The following is a 15,654-nucleotide window of genomic DNA, read 5'->3' on the forward strand; positions in this document are numbered from 1 at the left end:
ACCTTCAGAATATGAAAGCAAGTATTCCAGTCAACATTATCAAAAGCTTTCTCTACGTCTACAAATGCTAGAAACACAGGTTTGCCTTTCCTTAACCTATCTTCTAATGTAAGTCGTCGGGTCAGTATTGCATCGCATGTTCTAACATTTCGACGGAATCCAAACTGAACTTCCCAGAGTCTGGTTTCTGACAGTTTTTCCATTCATCTGTACAAAATTCGTGTCAGAATTTTGCAGCCGTGACTTATTAAATTGATAGTTTGGTAACTTTCACACCTCTCGGCACCTGCTTTCTTTGGGATTGGAATAATTATATTCCTCTCGAAGTCTGAGGGTATTTCGCCTGTCTCATGCATCTTGCTCACTAGATGGTAGAGTTTTGTTAGGCCTGGCTCTCCCAAGGCTATCATTAGTTCTAATGGGATGTTGTCTACTCTTGGGGCCTTGTTTCGACTTAGGTCTTTCAGTGCTCTGTCAAACTCTTCATGCAGTATCATACCTCCTATTTTATCTTCATCTATATTCTCTTCCATTTCTATAATATTGTCCTCAAGTACATCGCAAATGTATAGACCCTCTATATACTCCTTCCACCTTTCTGCTTTCCCTTCTTTGCTCAGAACTGGTTTTTCATCTGAGCTCTTGATATTCATACATGTGGCTCTCTTTTCTCCAAAGTTGTCTCTAATTTTCCTGTAGGCAGCATCTATCTTACCCCTCATGATATATGCCTCCACATGCTTACATTTGTACTCTAGCCATCCCTGCTTAGCCATTTTGCACTTCCTGTCGATCTCATTTTTGAGATGTTTGTATTCCTTTTTGCCTGCTTTATTTAACACATTTTTTTATTTTCTCCTTTCGTCAATGAAATTCATTATCTCTTCTGATACAGAATTTCTACTAGCCCTCATCTGTTTACCTGCTTGATCCTCTGCTGCCTTCATTATTTCATCTCTCAACCCATTATTCTCTTACTGTATTTCTTTGCCCCATTCTTGTCAACTGTTACCTAATGCTCTCTCTGAAACTCTGGTTCTTTCAATTTATCCAGGTCCCATCTCTTTAAATTTCTACCTTTTTCAGTTTCTTCAGTTTTAATCTGCAGTTCATAACCAATAAATTGTGGTCAGAGTCCACATCTGCCCCTGGAAATGTCTTACAATTTAAAATCTGGTTCCTAAATCTCTGCCTTACCGTTATACAACCTATCTGAAACCTTCCAGTGTCCCCAGGCCTCTTCCATATCTACAACCTAACCTTCTTTCATGATTCTTAAACCAGGTGTTAGCTATGATTAAGTTATGCTCTGTACAAAATTCTACCAGGCGGTTTCCTCTTTCATTCCTTACCCCTATTCTATATTCACCTACTACTTTTCCTTCTCTTCCTTTTCCTTTATCGAATTCCAATCCCCCCCATGACTTAAATTTTCATCTCCCTTCACTATCTGAATGATTTCTTTTATCTCACCACACATTTCTTCAATCTCTTCGTATTCTGCAGAGCTAGTTTGCATATAAACTTTTACTACTGTGGTAGGTGTGGGCTTTGTGTGTATCTTTGCTACAATAATGTGTTCACTATGCTGTCCATAGTAGCTTACCTGCACTGCTATTTTTTATTCATTATTAAACCTACTCCTACACTGGCCCTATTTGATTTTGTACTTATAACCCAAACTTGTGCCTCCTGTCACTGAACTTCACTAATTCCCACTATATCCATTTCCCCTTTTAGATTTTCTAACCTACCTGCCCAATTAAGGGATCGGGCTTTCCATGCTCCAATCCGTAGAACGCCAGCTTTCCTTGTACTGATAATGATGTCCTCCTGAGTAGTCCCCGAACACAGAGATCCGAATGGGGGGACTATTTTACCCAAGAGGACGCCATCATTATTTAACCATACAGTAAAGCTGCATTCCCTCGGGAAAAACTGTGGCTGTAATTTCCCCTTGCTTTCAGCCTATCGCAGTACCAGCACAGCTAGGCCACTTTGGCTAATGTTGCAAGGCCAGATTAGCCAATCATCCACACTGTTGCCCTGCAACTACTGAAAAGGCTCCTGCCCCTCTTCAGGGACCACAGGTTTGTCTGGCCTCTCAACAGATACCTCTCCGCTAAATTACCTATGAAAGATAAAATGTCTATATGACAAAGTAACTGTATGGAACAAAAGACAAATCAATGATCAGCGCATTCTGTTGGCTCGGCCACCAGGATGTTACCTAGGCACATAGTGGTCATAAGAACTTAACTGCTAGAGGGCTTTTTGTAGATTGTGATACGTTTACCACAGAAAAAGTTTATACAACATATTAACAGTCAATAAATAATGTTATATAGTCTGACCATAAAATCCTTGAATAGACAGGATGTTATTAGTTACAGGATTAGAGGGACAAATCTATTGAAGTAGGGAAAATGCATACTGTTCTTGACATAAATAAGCAACAAGGCTAGATAAAAGTAAGTGAGGCATTGAGTAACATGTTATCAAATAGAGCAAAGTAAGCGTTAGGCCCAAAATCGCTCTGTCCACGAGTACTCTAGTGGGCTCATGCTTTTTGGCCTTATAAATCTCCAACTCCTCTAACAAATCGAGAGTACAACCCTTTGCAGAAAGCATGAGCCCACAGGGGTACTCAATGGATTGAATGATTTTGTGCCTAAGACCTACTCTGCTTTATCTGATAACATATTACAATAACTACTTAATGCCACACTTTATATATAGCCTTGTTGCTTATTTATGTCGAGAACAGTATGCATTTGCCTTCCTTCCATACACTCGTCCCTCTAGTCCTGCAACTGATTATACCCTATCTATTCATGGATTTTATGGCTAGACTATATAATCTTATTTATTGACTGGTAATACGCTGTATAAACGTTTTCTGTGGGAGATGTATCACGATGTACGAAAAGCTCACTAGTTGTTAAATTCTTATGACCGCTACACATCCTGGTGGCCGAGCCAACAGAAGGCGCTGATCATTGATCTGTCTTTTGTTCCATACAGTTATGTTGTCATTTTATCTTTCATAGGTAATTTATAGGTTGCTAGAGGCAGTGTATTACGTATATTTTATTTTTGACCGTACATTCACCGAGAAAGTGTCAAAACCTATTACCTTTACACATTTCCTTTAAATAATGTTACTGTCTTCATCTTATTTTATTACAATTTGTTTCTATAGTAATTATCAAAATTTAAAAGTCTGCTGTATGTACTTTACCTACTGTATTTTCATCATATTATGGGTCTTATGTAAATGAAGAATACATCTAAGCCCACACTAGCAATATCTATGAAGCATACAAGCATACATATTTCTGACAGCCACTGCACTTCAGTGTGTTTTGTAAAGTAACGCCAGTTGCAAAATGACTGGGCGATGTGGCCTATTTTACACCATATTTTAACTCTACGTGACAATGCTTTGCTGAGTGTGTGTTTATGTTTTGATGATGCCATGACGGCTTTTCACATTAGGACATGGTGTAGAACTGGTACATTTTACCTTATTTTATCTGTACATTCCCAGTTTGTACCAGAGTATATTGTGATAGGAAATACTGTATTGTTTTGAAAGATAGACTGCCCACTAGATGTATATTTTTTTATATTGTACATCTGCAGATAGTCATTACTGACTGAAACCAGTCATCATCGAAGGACTTTATACCGTGATCAAAGACTGGAATAAAAAAACATTTGACAGTACCTGGATCACTGTTTTACATTCACAATTATGTCACAACTTTTGAAAATTTAGACTATTCACTAATTTAGAGATACTGTATCTAAATATGCCACAACTCACTTTCAACAATTTCTAAAAGTAGTAACACTGCTTTACCCTTAATGTCTGCCGATGAACAGATTTCAACAAACTCTTCGTTGGAGGCTTCAGCATGGTTGAAATACATCCCCAGCCCACCTAAACAATTTATTTTGGTAATAATATATTACTACATTGAACAATAGGGGCAAGTAAGTTAATCTCTTTTAGGCTCAGGTACCATAGTGTGAACTTTGAAAAGAAAAAAAAATTAGAAGTGAGAAAGTTTTTGCAAATGGCATTATAGTAGTAAGAGATGGCATGGCTCTTTGAACTGCTGCAGATGTATATGATAATTTGCTATATTTGTCAGATTAAGAAACAATAATGCAATGGATATTAAGTGACAGTAATTCTGCTTTGTTTGACTAAGAAATAGTAATGCAGTGCATTTTAAAATTTTATTTCTAGAAGTCCACTGACTCAATGTGTTATGAAAATGTGGTCCACAAACACTGCATTTATTTTTTATTATCTATGTGATAGGCCAATTTCAACCTTTGGTCATTTTCAAGCACATATCTTAAGCTTCCAGCTTCATCCTACATTGCAATATATCATTGGTACATGTGGGCAGTAATGTGTCATTACACATTCACACAATCACTGTACAACAGTAAGATGTTTCCTGTCCACATTTACTAGCGATATACTACAACGTAAAATGAAAATGGAAGTTTAAGATAAGTGCTTGAAAATTGGCCAATAACCTAGATAAAACAAAATAATACAGCTTATTTGGACCAGGTTCTCATTCTCAAAGTAATGCAATGAATATTAAGAGGAGTGACTGTAATCAGACACCAACAGTCAAATTAACACCACTAAGTACCCAAGTCAATTTTTCACTGCAGCTGACAAATTTAATTAATCACTGTGGTGATGTTTAAAAGTTGAAAATACGAATCCATTATTGTCAAGCTATTCACTCAAATGGTTTCACTGAAGGCTGCATATACAACCTTGATGTTGCAGTTGGTTCTTTGAATGCTAAAAGTGAACTGCAAAACTGAATGTGAACCAAGTGCAAGCAATGAAAATTCAGATAATGGCTAGAACAGGGCCAGCAGCAGTCATGGCAGTGTTTCTCTGCTGCTCAGACTGACAATGCATAAGTTTCGCGTAGCCAATGGGATGATACTTGGCAATAAGAGACAAGAAAAGAATGTATTACTAGTGCTGAAATTTAAACAATTCTGTTGTTCACTGTTGATTCCCGATTTTGTTTGTAGCAAATATGAAACTAAACACACAGTTGGGGGTGACATACTGATCTGTAACTTAGGGCACGGTCCAGTTTAGGTTCAAATGTGAGTTTCACTTGTGAAAATTGAATCACTAATGTCCATTTCCTTCCAAATATGTCATGACTTACAAGGCTGTGGTTAGGTTTGAATCTAATACCACAGGTTAAATGAAATTAAAAAAACCTGGTTGTCAATATATTTGCCATTTTCTTCTGAATGTGTTATTTCTGAGATTATAGAACTGTAAACCAACAGGAAAATTTGATGCTATTCTTTAGTGTCTTGCTTCAACACATCGTCTGTCTACTGGACTCTTACTGGATGTGTAGAAACAGCAGTTAACACACCTCCTTTTGTCTCTATCATAGCTCGTGTCTAACACTTGCAACATCGCTGTACAGAACATGTAAGCAGGCCACTAGCCTTTGCCTAAACTATCGAAAATCCAGTTACTTTGAGTTGCAATCTTAGAAGTACAACAGAAAAAATAATGATTGTAAAGTATGTAACGTCCCCTTTTTAGAACTGCGTTTATAGTCAATGTGAAAATAGTAGATTCAATTACTGATTTTCAAGTTGCAACTTTGAGTTTAAAAGCATCCAACAAAACTTATACCTCATTAATGCCCATGTCCCTACTAATGAGAAGAATTTTGTAACAGACTAGGAAAGAAGTGGGAAAGTTTTGGGATCTCCTTGACCAAGCAATAAACCAAGTAAATATTAACAATGTTAAGATCCTGTTAGTGGACTTCATTGCCCAACTTTGAAGACAACAGAAATACCAGGATATCATTGGAAAATGGGCTCCACATAAACAAACAAATAAGAATGGTCAAAGACTTGTTGAACTCTGTAGGGAACGCAAACTGATCTCAAAGTCCACAAAGTAGGCCAAACAAACTTAAAACTTGGAAATATCCTGATTGTAGAAAAGGAGAATGGCAGCTGGATCACGTATTTATGTACAAATTCTTACACAGAGAACTCTACAATGTTAAAGTATTAAGAGGGGTAGATACAAGTTCAGATCATTACATTGTCAAAATCAAGTTCACACCACTAAAAAAGAAACTACAGCGCAATAAACTAAAGAGGGTCTTTGATCCCCACCAACTAATTAGAAGTGATAAATATAGAGAAGTCATACAAAACATAAGACTGACATAATTTAGAAGAACTGGTTTAAATTCTCAGGCAACAAGCAGAAAATTTAGCCCCATTGAACCCATATGAAAGACATGGCTGGTGGAACCCAGAATGTGACATAATTCATGAAGAAAGACATAATGCATGGTTAAAATTTCAAACACAGAAAACAGAAGAAAATGCAACCAACCTCAAAAATATCAGTAAACAGTTCACACTAATTATCAGGCAAACCGAGAGACAATCACAGAAAGGTGTAAGCGAATCAACAGAAGAAAATTACCACAAAACCAATTCCAGAGACTTTTACAAAATGTTTGGAAGACAATTACAAAAATTTGCCCCTGCCATGTTAATGCTGAAAAGGGAAGATGGAAAAATGGCACATAATGACAAGGAAAATGCCGAAATCATGGCAAAAGCATTAGGTAAACTTTTGAATTGTGACAAACCCAGGAACTTTTAGCAATTAATACAGACACACCCATCAGGACTCCACATGATCTCATAAATCCTCCAACAATCCAAGAGGTGGAAACAGTACTCAGAGAGATGAAAAATTATAAGGCATGTGGAGAAGACCAAGTTTTGCAGAAATGTGGAAGTATGCCAGCGATATAGCTCGAAATCCTTACACATAGCCCTAACAAAAATCCGGATAACAGAAAAAGTTTCTCTAACATTGGACCACAGCCAATAATCCACCCACTCCACAAAAAAGGAGATAAAAGCAACCCAGATAATTAGAGATATCTCTCTCTTTGTACATACAAGAATTTCTCTAGAATCCTATACAAGAGGATCAAAGAGCAAATAGAGGAGGAATTTGGTGATACCAAGGAGGCTTCAGACCTTGGAGAAGCTGTGCAAAACAAATGACTTAAAATAAGCCATAGCAAATTACAAGATATGAAATAAACCTCCAGTAATAACCTTTCTGGACTTTAAAAAAAGCATATGACTATCCATAGACCTTCAACATTAAAAATCTTAAGAAATTTCAGGCTTCATGCAAAATTAATCAAATGTATAGAACTCACCTTAACTAACACTGTATAAAAAGTCAATTTCAGGGGGGGAACCCTCTGAGCCACTCATCATAAAAACAGGTTATAAGACAAGGAAATTGCTTGGCATCCCTGCTGTTCAACTGTTCTTTAGAATACATGATGAGGGAATGGTACAAGACTAACCCAAAGAACATATACTTGGAAGACCCAAAGACAACGTAAGTTTAAATTGTCTAGGATTTGCTGACAACCTTGCTCTCTAGTCCTACAGTATTCAGGAAACCAAACAACAAGCTATCTCACTACATGAAACAGCATAGAAAATTGGAATATCCTTTGAAAAACATTTATCATGTTAACTGACCCACCACTCACAAACAAAATTGCCATAGGAAACCAAGAAATCAAAACTGTAGATAAATTTAAATATCCAGGAGAAATCATAACCTATAACTTCAATGAAAAGCCAACATTGCATAAGAGAACAATAAAATTGAATAGAGCACAATTTATCACATACAATAAAAAGAGCATGTCAATAAAAACAAAATTAAAACACTTCAAAACAGCCACTCAACCAGAAATAACATACGTGACTGAAGCAATCTTCAAAACAACTAACACTGCACAAATAGACAAAATACTCAAAATAGAGAGAAGAATCATCAGAATGTGCAACAAAAAATCATACCAGAAAGATGGGACACAGGAGAGTAGCTACAAATGAAACAGTCTACAAGGAAATAGAACCAAGAAAGAAACGTATTTCATTTTTCGGACATATAATCAGGACAGAGAACAGGATCACCAGGAGAATAATAGAAAAATTTTGGAATAGTAAGTGCGACATTAAGTGGATTACAGAAATCAAGGAAGATATCGATGAGCTACAGATTACACTGGAAGACCTAAGAAACAAAACTGACAAAAATCAGGAAACTCACAGACAGACAAACCAGACTGCAAATGAGAATCAACAGACAGACAATAGGAAGGGTGAGTTCCAATGAAGAAAGGATGAGACCCGAGAGAATGAAGTATTGGGCTGACAGGAAACAAACATTCTTTGTATAAAGTTGGTCCAATGAAGGTCATAAAATGTAAATAATAATAATAATAATAATAATAATAAACTACAGTTTAAGGACATATACCTTTCCCATAATAAAAGTTAAATTGGAGGGGACTTTAAAAAAATTGAGAAGTGAAGAATGAGTTTAAATAAATAAATCAGGAAAAATATATATTATAAAACACAAGGCTGAAAAAAAATGTTGTATTGGATGAATCTTCTTACAGTGATTGTTAAAAATATGGATTTAATAATGGTGGTGGTTTAAGAATAACAAATGTTTTGAACCTGTGGAGTTTGCAACAAAATTCTATTCGTAGGGGAAAAAGAAGAGAGAGGATCAAATAACTAAATAAGTCATTGTGACAAATTCTAATTTAATCATTGACATTTTTATCATTAATTTTGCAAGTTTTGTATTCACAGATGTGTTAACCCTATTACATCAGTAAAATATATGCTTAATTCATTTCTACATAAAACAGCTGTATTTTACTGTTCATCTACATTAGACTGCACTGCACAACACGAAAAATCACTTTTTTAAAACCCTGTAACTGTTTCCCATTGCAACACCCGAAGTCTGAAGTTTGACTCAAAAGTGCCTACAACCTCCTCCTGCAATGGTGCAAAAGCATGGCCCCTGCAATGTAAACCTCAACCTTGGCGATGCTTCAAACAGCAAAGTGTTTAATTGTGAAAAGAAGGCCAGAGCTCAGAAATTCATGATACGTAAGGTGGGTAAATCATACCACCTCTTACCCACATCTCACACCTTCTTTTAATGAGTCTGCAATGGAGTTCAGAATCTCTATGTTCAGCATTTGCAATCTTGCTGTTTTTTGTGTGTGGCAAGGAAGACATTTCAGACACACTGCTGCAAAAATCAACATGGTAAGGACTAAGGGGATGGCACAAGGGCATCAAAAAAACCACCCCTTTTCTTGGGATGTTGCCTCCCACACATTTTGTGGTTGAAAATAGAAGTTCACAGTGCAATGAGCAACAGGACGATGATCTCAACAATCTTTGACACCGATGATACCCACCCCCCCCTCCCCGGGCATTTCAACCCAACTCTAAGAACATTGTGGGACTGCATGCCCACTGAATGTGATCACACTCCTTCAGAGTGCAGGACAACAGAAATTTTTGCTCGTGTACAGTGGAAACATTCGAAATACTTCAAAATCATTCGACAAAATCCGAATGTGATCCAAGGCAGCAAAGAATAATTAAGCACTTTCAGCTCTTTTGTTTCGTGCCTTCCTGTGGTGTCACAGAGGTGGGGGGTTCATGACACTGACACTTGCATGAATAAACGGGCGAAGGAAATCCTTTAAGACCCCCCCTCCCCCCCTTTTTGGAACCCTCAGTGGTACCCATCCACCATTATTGGGAATTTTAAAAATATACCTGTACAGAGAACCTGTAAAGTAGTGTAATAGGGAAATACAGAAGCGTCCGATCCTACCCGTCGGCTTTGACCCATGACTTCACAAATATGGCAGAAACGACCATAAACGACAATTCCAATATGGCGGATATAAAAACATCGCATACGTATCATAAACATGAAAATACATAGGAAAACAACACACACACAGGTTTCACAAAAAGCCTAATGACTAATGGGACAAGCGTGGGAAATTGGGGGTTTTTGGGTGGGGAGAAACTAAATATACACAAATTTAGCCACCGACCGCCATACAAAACCACGCAAAACGACGAAAAAAATCGACATCACAAAACTCACCAAATACCACAAAACACATTCTTATCCGGAATCAGACACTTCTCTTGACCTATATAGATCTACAGTAGATCCCGATCCCATAAATTGGGATCGAACACTTCCCTTGACCTATATAGCTCAACAGCATCTCCCGATCCCATCCCCCAATACAAAAATCAAAATACACCGCAAAACATTGCGAACAAACACTTCCCTTCACCTACATATATCTACAGCAGCTCCCGATCCCATACATTGGGATCGAACACTTCCCTTGACCTATATAGCTCAACAGCAACTCCCGATCCCATCTCCCATTACAAAAATCAACATACTCCACCAAACATTGAGATTGAACACTTCCCTCCAACTATATAGCTCAACAGCAGCTACCAATCCCATAACTTAGGATCGACCACTACCCATGACCTATGAACTCAAACACATCTCCCAATACGAATACCAATCTTCACAGCCACAAATCTCAATGAAACACTTCCCTATACCCAATACACAACACATACGCCAAAAACAAAAAAAAGGGAACTTACCACAAAAAACCACAACCGAATACACTTAATAACAAACTCACCCAACGTACAGCAATCATCATTACATTAACCATCACACAAAACCGTTAACTCACTAATACAAATTCAGCTTCAAAACCACGCACGCAGCACTCACCACTGAGCAACAGCAAACTGACCCCAACACCCCAAACAAACGAAAACCATGAACACACCACCAGAGGGCACAACAAACAACACGACATCTACAAACACGCCACAATCACAAACCAAACTCCGCGCCGTAATGACGTCACACACCACAACACGCTTACGTCACGGGTCAAAGCCGAAGCGTGAGATCGGATGTTTCTGTTGACCCATATAGGTCAACAACTAATAATAATAATAATAATAATAATAATAATAATAATAGAGACCTGCAGACAGGCAATCTGTTTACACCCCTCTTATTCTAGATGCCTGCCTGTTAGCATCTAGGACCATTTCACAGGTTGTCTCTGTACACATACATTTTTAAAATTCTATGTAGTGGGTTGGTGCTACGGAGGGTGTCATCAAACTGGGGGACCTTAGAGGGACCCTTTGTCATTTTATTCACACGTGTGTCAATGCTGCAGTTACCCACAATCACTCCACAGTAAGGTGTGAAACAGTAGGGCTGAAAATGCTTAAGTAACATTTGCAACAAAACAATGTGATTTCAATGCTTGGCATTGTGATTATGAGCTCCACTACAGAGGCACCACAAAAAGGCATGATGTGTGGGTAAGACGGGATATGACAACCTTCCCATCGTGTGACATCTTTACATGTCACGTAAGCTTCTGAGCTCTGGGCTTCCTTGCGCAGCATGTGGCAACACTTTGCTGTTTGAAGTATCGCCGAGCCCAATGGCAACTTTACATGACACCATACGTTTGTACCATACAGAGGAAGATTGTAGGCAACTTTAAGCCATTGAATCACAACAGAATACTATTATGGGGCTTTCAAAAAAGTGATCCTTTAATTGTATTGCAAACAGTACGTAAATGCACTGCAAGCCACCACATGGTTCATGGCGGAGGTTAGGAAAATTTCACTACTATTGGTCATTTCTTTGCAAATAAGAGCAAGGGAAAATAGAATAGTGCTGAAAGAAACCATATTGAAAAGTGCCACATGGTAGAGTACATTTCAGTAAAAAATAAGCTTAGCCTGAAATACAAAATTTAACTTTTAGTTTATTACTAGAAGCTGTGAGAAAAATTTAAAAGTTGTCTTGCATAGAAGTAATTAAAAATTCTAATTAAAGAAAGTCTGTGGCACAAGCCTATTACCTATCAGCATGACTGACTAAAGTGCAGCCTGTCTATCCACCTAGGCACTAGGAACTGGTGGTATGGCCAATCCCTCGATCCGGCCACTCTTTACCCTAAGAGAAAGATCTCTAGTACTAATTTTGGACAGCAGGCTAGTGAAAATGGGGTCATCCTGGCGGGTATATAACAAGCAAAAATTCCCATCCCTGTGAATCTCAAGGGGGTGGAGTCTATTGCTCTATCCAATGTTTTACCACGACTCCCTATAATTCGATTTGCAGAAATTAAATATGTTTACAAGAAAAATTATTGAAATATGTCCTCATCTCCCTTACCTAATACACCTTTCTGAATTTATCTTCAATTTTATAGAAAAAGTGTTGTAAATATGATGCAAACATACATCATTCTACACTACTGATCAGTTAATTATGGCAACCTGTATTTCACATTCACAATTACTGCGTCCACCAACTGTCGACTCAACTAGACCTTGAGATACACTACAATCATTCTGTTACCATAAGATCTCATGTGGGAGAGCAGTAAATATCATAACGCAGATTGTGGACTGGTGTCAAATCATGCTAGAAATATAATTGAACGCAGGATACTAACATATCTGGCCAAATGAAATACCACCATGACCTCTAAAACGAACGATATTTGCTGTGTAGTGCGTCTCTGAAGATCTGTACACCATGTGAAAAGCGGTAGCAGCTGTGACAAAATTTTGATTGCTTTACTCTTCATGAACTCTCCTGGATATTAACACACATTTATTAGATGTTAGCACACAGAACACTGTTTGCTTCAATTCATTGTCTCAAACTCTTTAATCATTAGGGATCATTGAATCTCTTTTTGGAGCACAACACAGCACCAACTCTTGCAACATGAAGCACGACCGACGTTGTACATAATGTGAATACCTTAACCGACTCTCCATACATGACCTAGTGATCTGTGAATAAGTGCCCCCAAGACCAAAAGAAACAGAGCTACACTTTCCTTTCTCCAAATCAGTGGTTGCAGAATCTGATCTAGAACTACAAATTTCGCAATGTCCCCTAGAGTATGCTCTAACATATTTAGCATGTGGTGAAAACTGAAAAAATTCTGGCATAAAACTTTTCCTGTATTATTAAAAGTTCAACTGTATCACATGATCAGTAACTTTGCAATTAATATTTTTAGATCAATTGTTAAGCATAACAAAACAATCTGAAAATAAAACAGCCTACTGACAGCTCAGACCAGGTTAATTCTTTAAACTCCAAATAGTTTCTTTAATGTCACATGTACTTTAACCAAAATGTTAACTCTTATTTTGTGTAAATGTAACAAACCAAAAATGGCCTGGCAAAGTACAGGACAAAAAATTGTTTACTCAAAGTAGCAATGGTATTACAAAATTAATTTGTGTCTCCAAATGACAAATCTATATACTTGTAATGGTTTTGAGCAAGTAATAGTAAACTTCTGTAGGCCCAACTACAAGCAATGATAGGCATTGATACATTCAAAGTTTTGTAGGTTACTGACGAAAGCAAAAAAGAGACACACAGTGCATTCTGACCTCATTTTTATTTAGGGATGACGCTTCCAAATAACAACAAATGAAACTGTGGTCTTTAATGTTTTATCAAAGCTAGTAATCACTATAGAACGTAGAAATAACATTCTACAATTTGTATCAAATATAGAAAACTACAATTATTGATAACTTTTAATTTCAATTCTCTCTTTCGATAATTTGGAAATTTTGAAAATATCATAAGCCACATGAAAAACAGGAATTTCTACGCTAACTGGAAAACCATAGATTCTACAGGACAGTAACGTAATATTTTGATTTGAAATCCCTGGTCCAACACGTCAAGTATGTGTCAAAGACACAGTAATGGCACTAAGTACGAATGTGATCTACATTTTTACTATTCTTAAAATACCTCCGGCTCATTGTTAACCATTGTATGAAGTATGATTGCTGCATCTTGTAGTACAACCCGTGAACGTATACTGTCGCAGTTAATAGCCAAAAAGGAAATGTAAACATGCCATCGCATTTAACAGCAATGTTTATGACTTACAGCCGCTCTGTACACAATGTTTTAAACTAAAATATGCCCTTCATCAACTTCCGCGTCTTAAGAAATTGGAAGGAATAAATGTACTTTTACAGCATGAATTGTTCACTTCTAATAGTTCAATCACACTGCTTTATATAACTAATTTTTTTTTTCTTCAGATAATGTTCACTACGCGCGCAAACTAGCCACAATGATCCATGTCAAAAGTATTTTTCTAGCCTGCATAGGTGGATACACTAAATTTTACGGATCTTCATCATAGTTAAAACTTTGTTTTCTGGATCCTGGTCAGTTTTGTCACGGAATATCATTGCTAAAGATAACAAGTATTTACAACGACATAAAGCAAATGATTTAGTAATCGTCATGTAAGACACTTATTTCCAACACAATGTCGTCTTAACGGCGATCATTCAATTCACAATTATGCAGCGAGTCTTAGTACAACAAAATTCACAAGCAAACTCCCACCTATTCCTGCTACAACTGAAAGACACAAACACCGCACGTGTGATACTACATAGTACTTCTAACGTAGCAGATGACATGTTATGAAATTGGAAACACTGAAACTTCCATAACCTAGCTGACACACGGCTAGACAATGACACACAACACACCAACATTTACAGAACAGCGCTGTCTTTCTTTACATCAATTTCTTACACTTTACATTTAAAAGGAAAGGGAACTTAAATAATCAATCATACCTTCATCTGGATTTTCTTCGTCTTCATCTTGCAAATACGACGAGACATCTGAAACGCACAGAGTGGGTAAATGCCTCATTGTAAACCACAAAAGTTAGAAATCATTCCATTCGAGTACACAGCACTCACCCGCCATCTTGAAACAAAAAGTTTTGATAGAAGGCACGTGATTGGCTTAGCGACACTTCGATGCAGATTCTATCATACTGAAGCTACTAATTTCTTTTAAGAATATTTGCGCCACAGCCCTGTAAATGTACGTTCTGTCAATATTTGTCATACAAAAGGGCATACTCTACGATTTCAGCACAGATCAATGTATTTGTCGCGCCATTTGTTCTTTATGAATTACCAAAGAAAGTCTTGCAAGCAGTACGTGAGAGAAGAAAGAGGGAAAAAAAAGAGGCGTATTTACAGCTAAGTTTGTTACATGCGAAGTGCGAACTAACACTTGCAGTCAGTCATACTTCGTAGAGTTTCCAATGAGACGGAATAACAACGCTTGCCCCCTCTTGATACTCTATAATTTAAATCCATGACACCGAAGCTTTAATGAAATCTGGCCTGACCTTCGTGTTAAGAATAACTAATAGGACTGTATTGAAGTGCCTAAAAAGACTATTCAGTAGCTTCCTGCATTGTATTTAAGTATGGTGAATATTTCATACTTTCGGGTACCCACCATAATACATCTCATCACTCATCAGTGAGGAAGAAAAATGACTTGATGGTGTAGTATCGCACAAGTTTTCGAATCTTAACAGTAGTGAAGCAGTCAATTGTAAAGGTAACAGACCGATTGCAGTATGCAACAAGTTATTTGCGTACCGATCACGCAGAATGAACAGCAATTTGTGCGATAAATACTGTTGTATAGCAATTTTACAAACGAAAAAACCAATTTTCGCACGCATTTTTTCCGTTTGTGGAAAACTAGGATTGTAAATTAATGCTCGA

General features: G+C 37.3%; 1 protein-coding gene across 3 annotated transcripts in view; it reads right to left on the minus strand.

Moving 5' to 3' along the window:
- LOC126188967 (serine/threonine-protein phosphatase 4 regulatory subunit 1-like) overlaps nt 1-15,039 on the minus strand; it is a 328,109-nt gene extending 313,070 nt beyond the window's left edge. The window contains exons 1-2 of one of the 3 annotated variants that reach the window (XM_049930729.1): nt 14,827-15,039; nt 14,698-14,745 (exon numbers count right to left, since the gene is read on the minus strand). In XM_049930729.1, coding sequence (XP_049786686.1) covers nt 14,698-14,745; nt 14,827-14,833 — 55 coding nt within the window. In that variant the 5' untranslated portion in view covers nt 14,834-15,039. Of the gene's footprint in view, nt 1-14,697 lie in introns of all 3 variants that reach the window. The other 2 variants (XM_049930728.1, XM_049930730.1) reach the window with 2 other exon arrangements.
- Nucleotides 15,040-15,654: the final 615 nt, after the last annotated feature.

This window comes from Schistocerca cancellata, chromosome 5, assembly GCF_023864275.1.
Source record: "Schistocerca cancellata isolate TAMUIC-IGC-003103 chromosome 5, iqSchCanc2.1, whole genome shotgun sequence".
In the NCBI taxonomy this organism is placed as follows: Eukaryota; Metazoa; Arthropoda; class Insecta; order Orthoptera; family Acrididae; genus Schistocerca; species Schistocerca cancellata.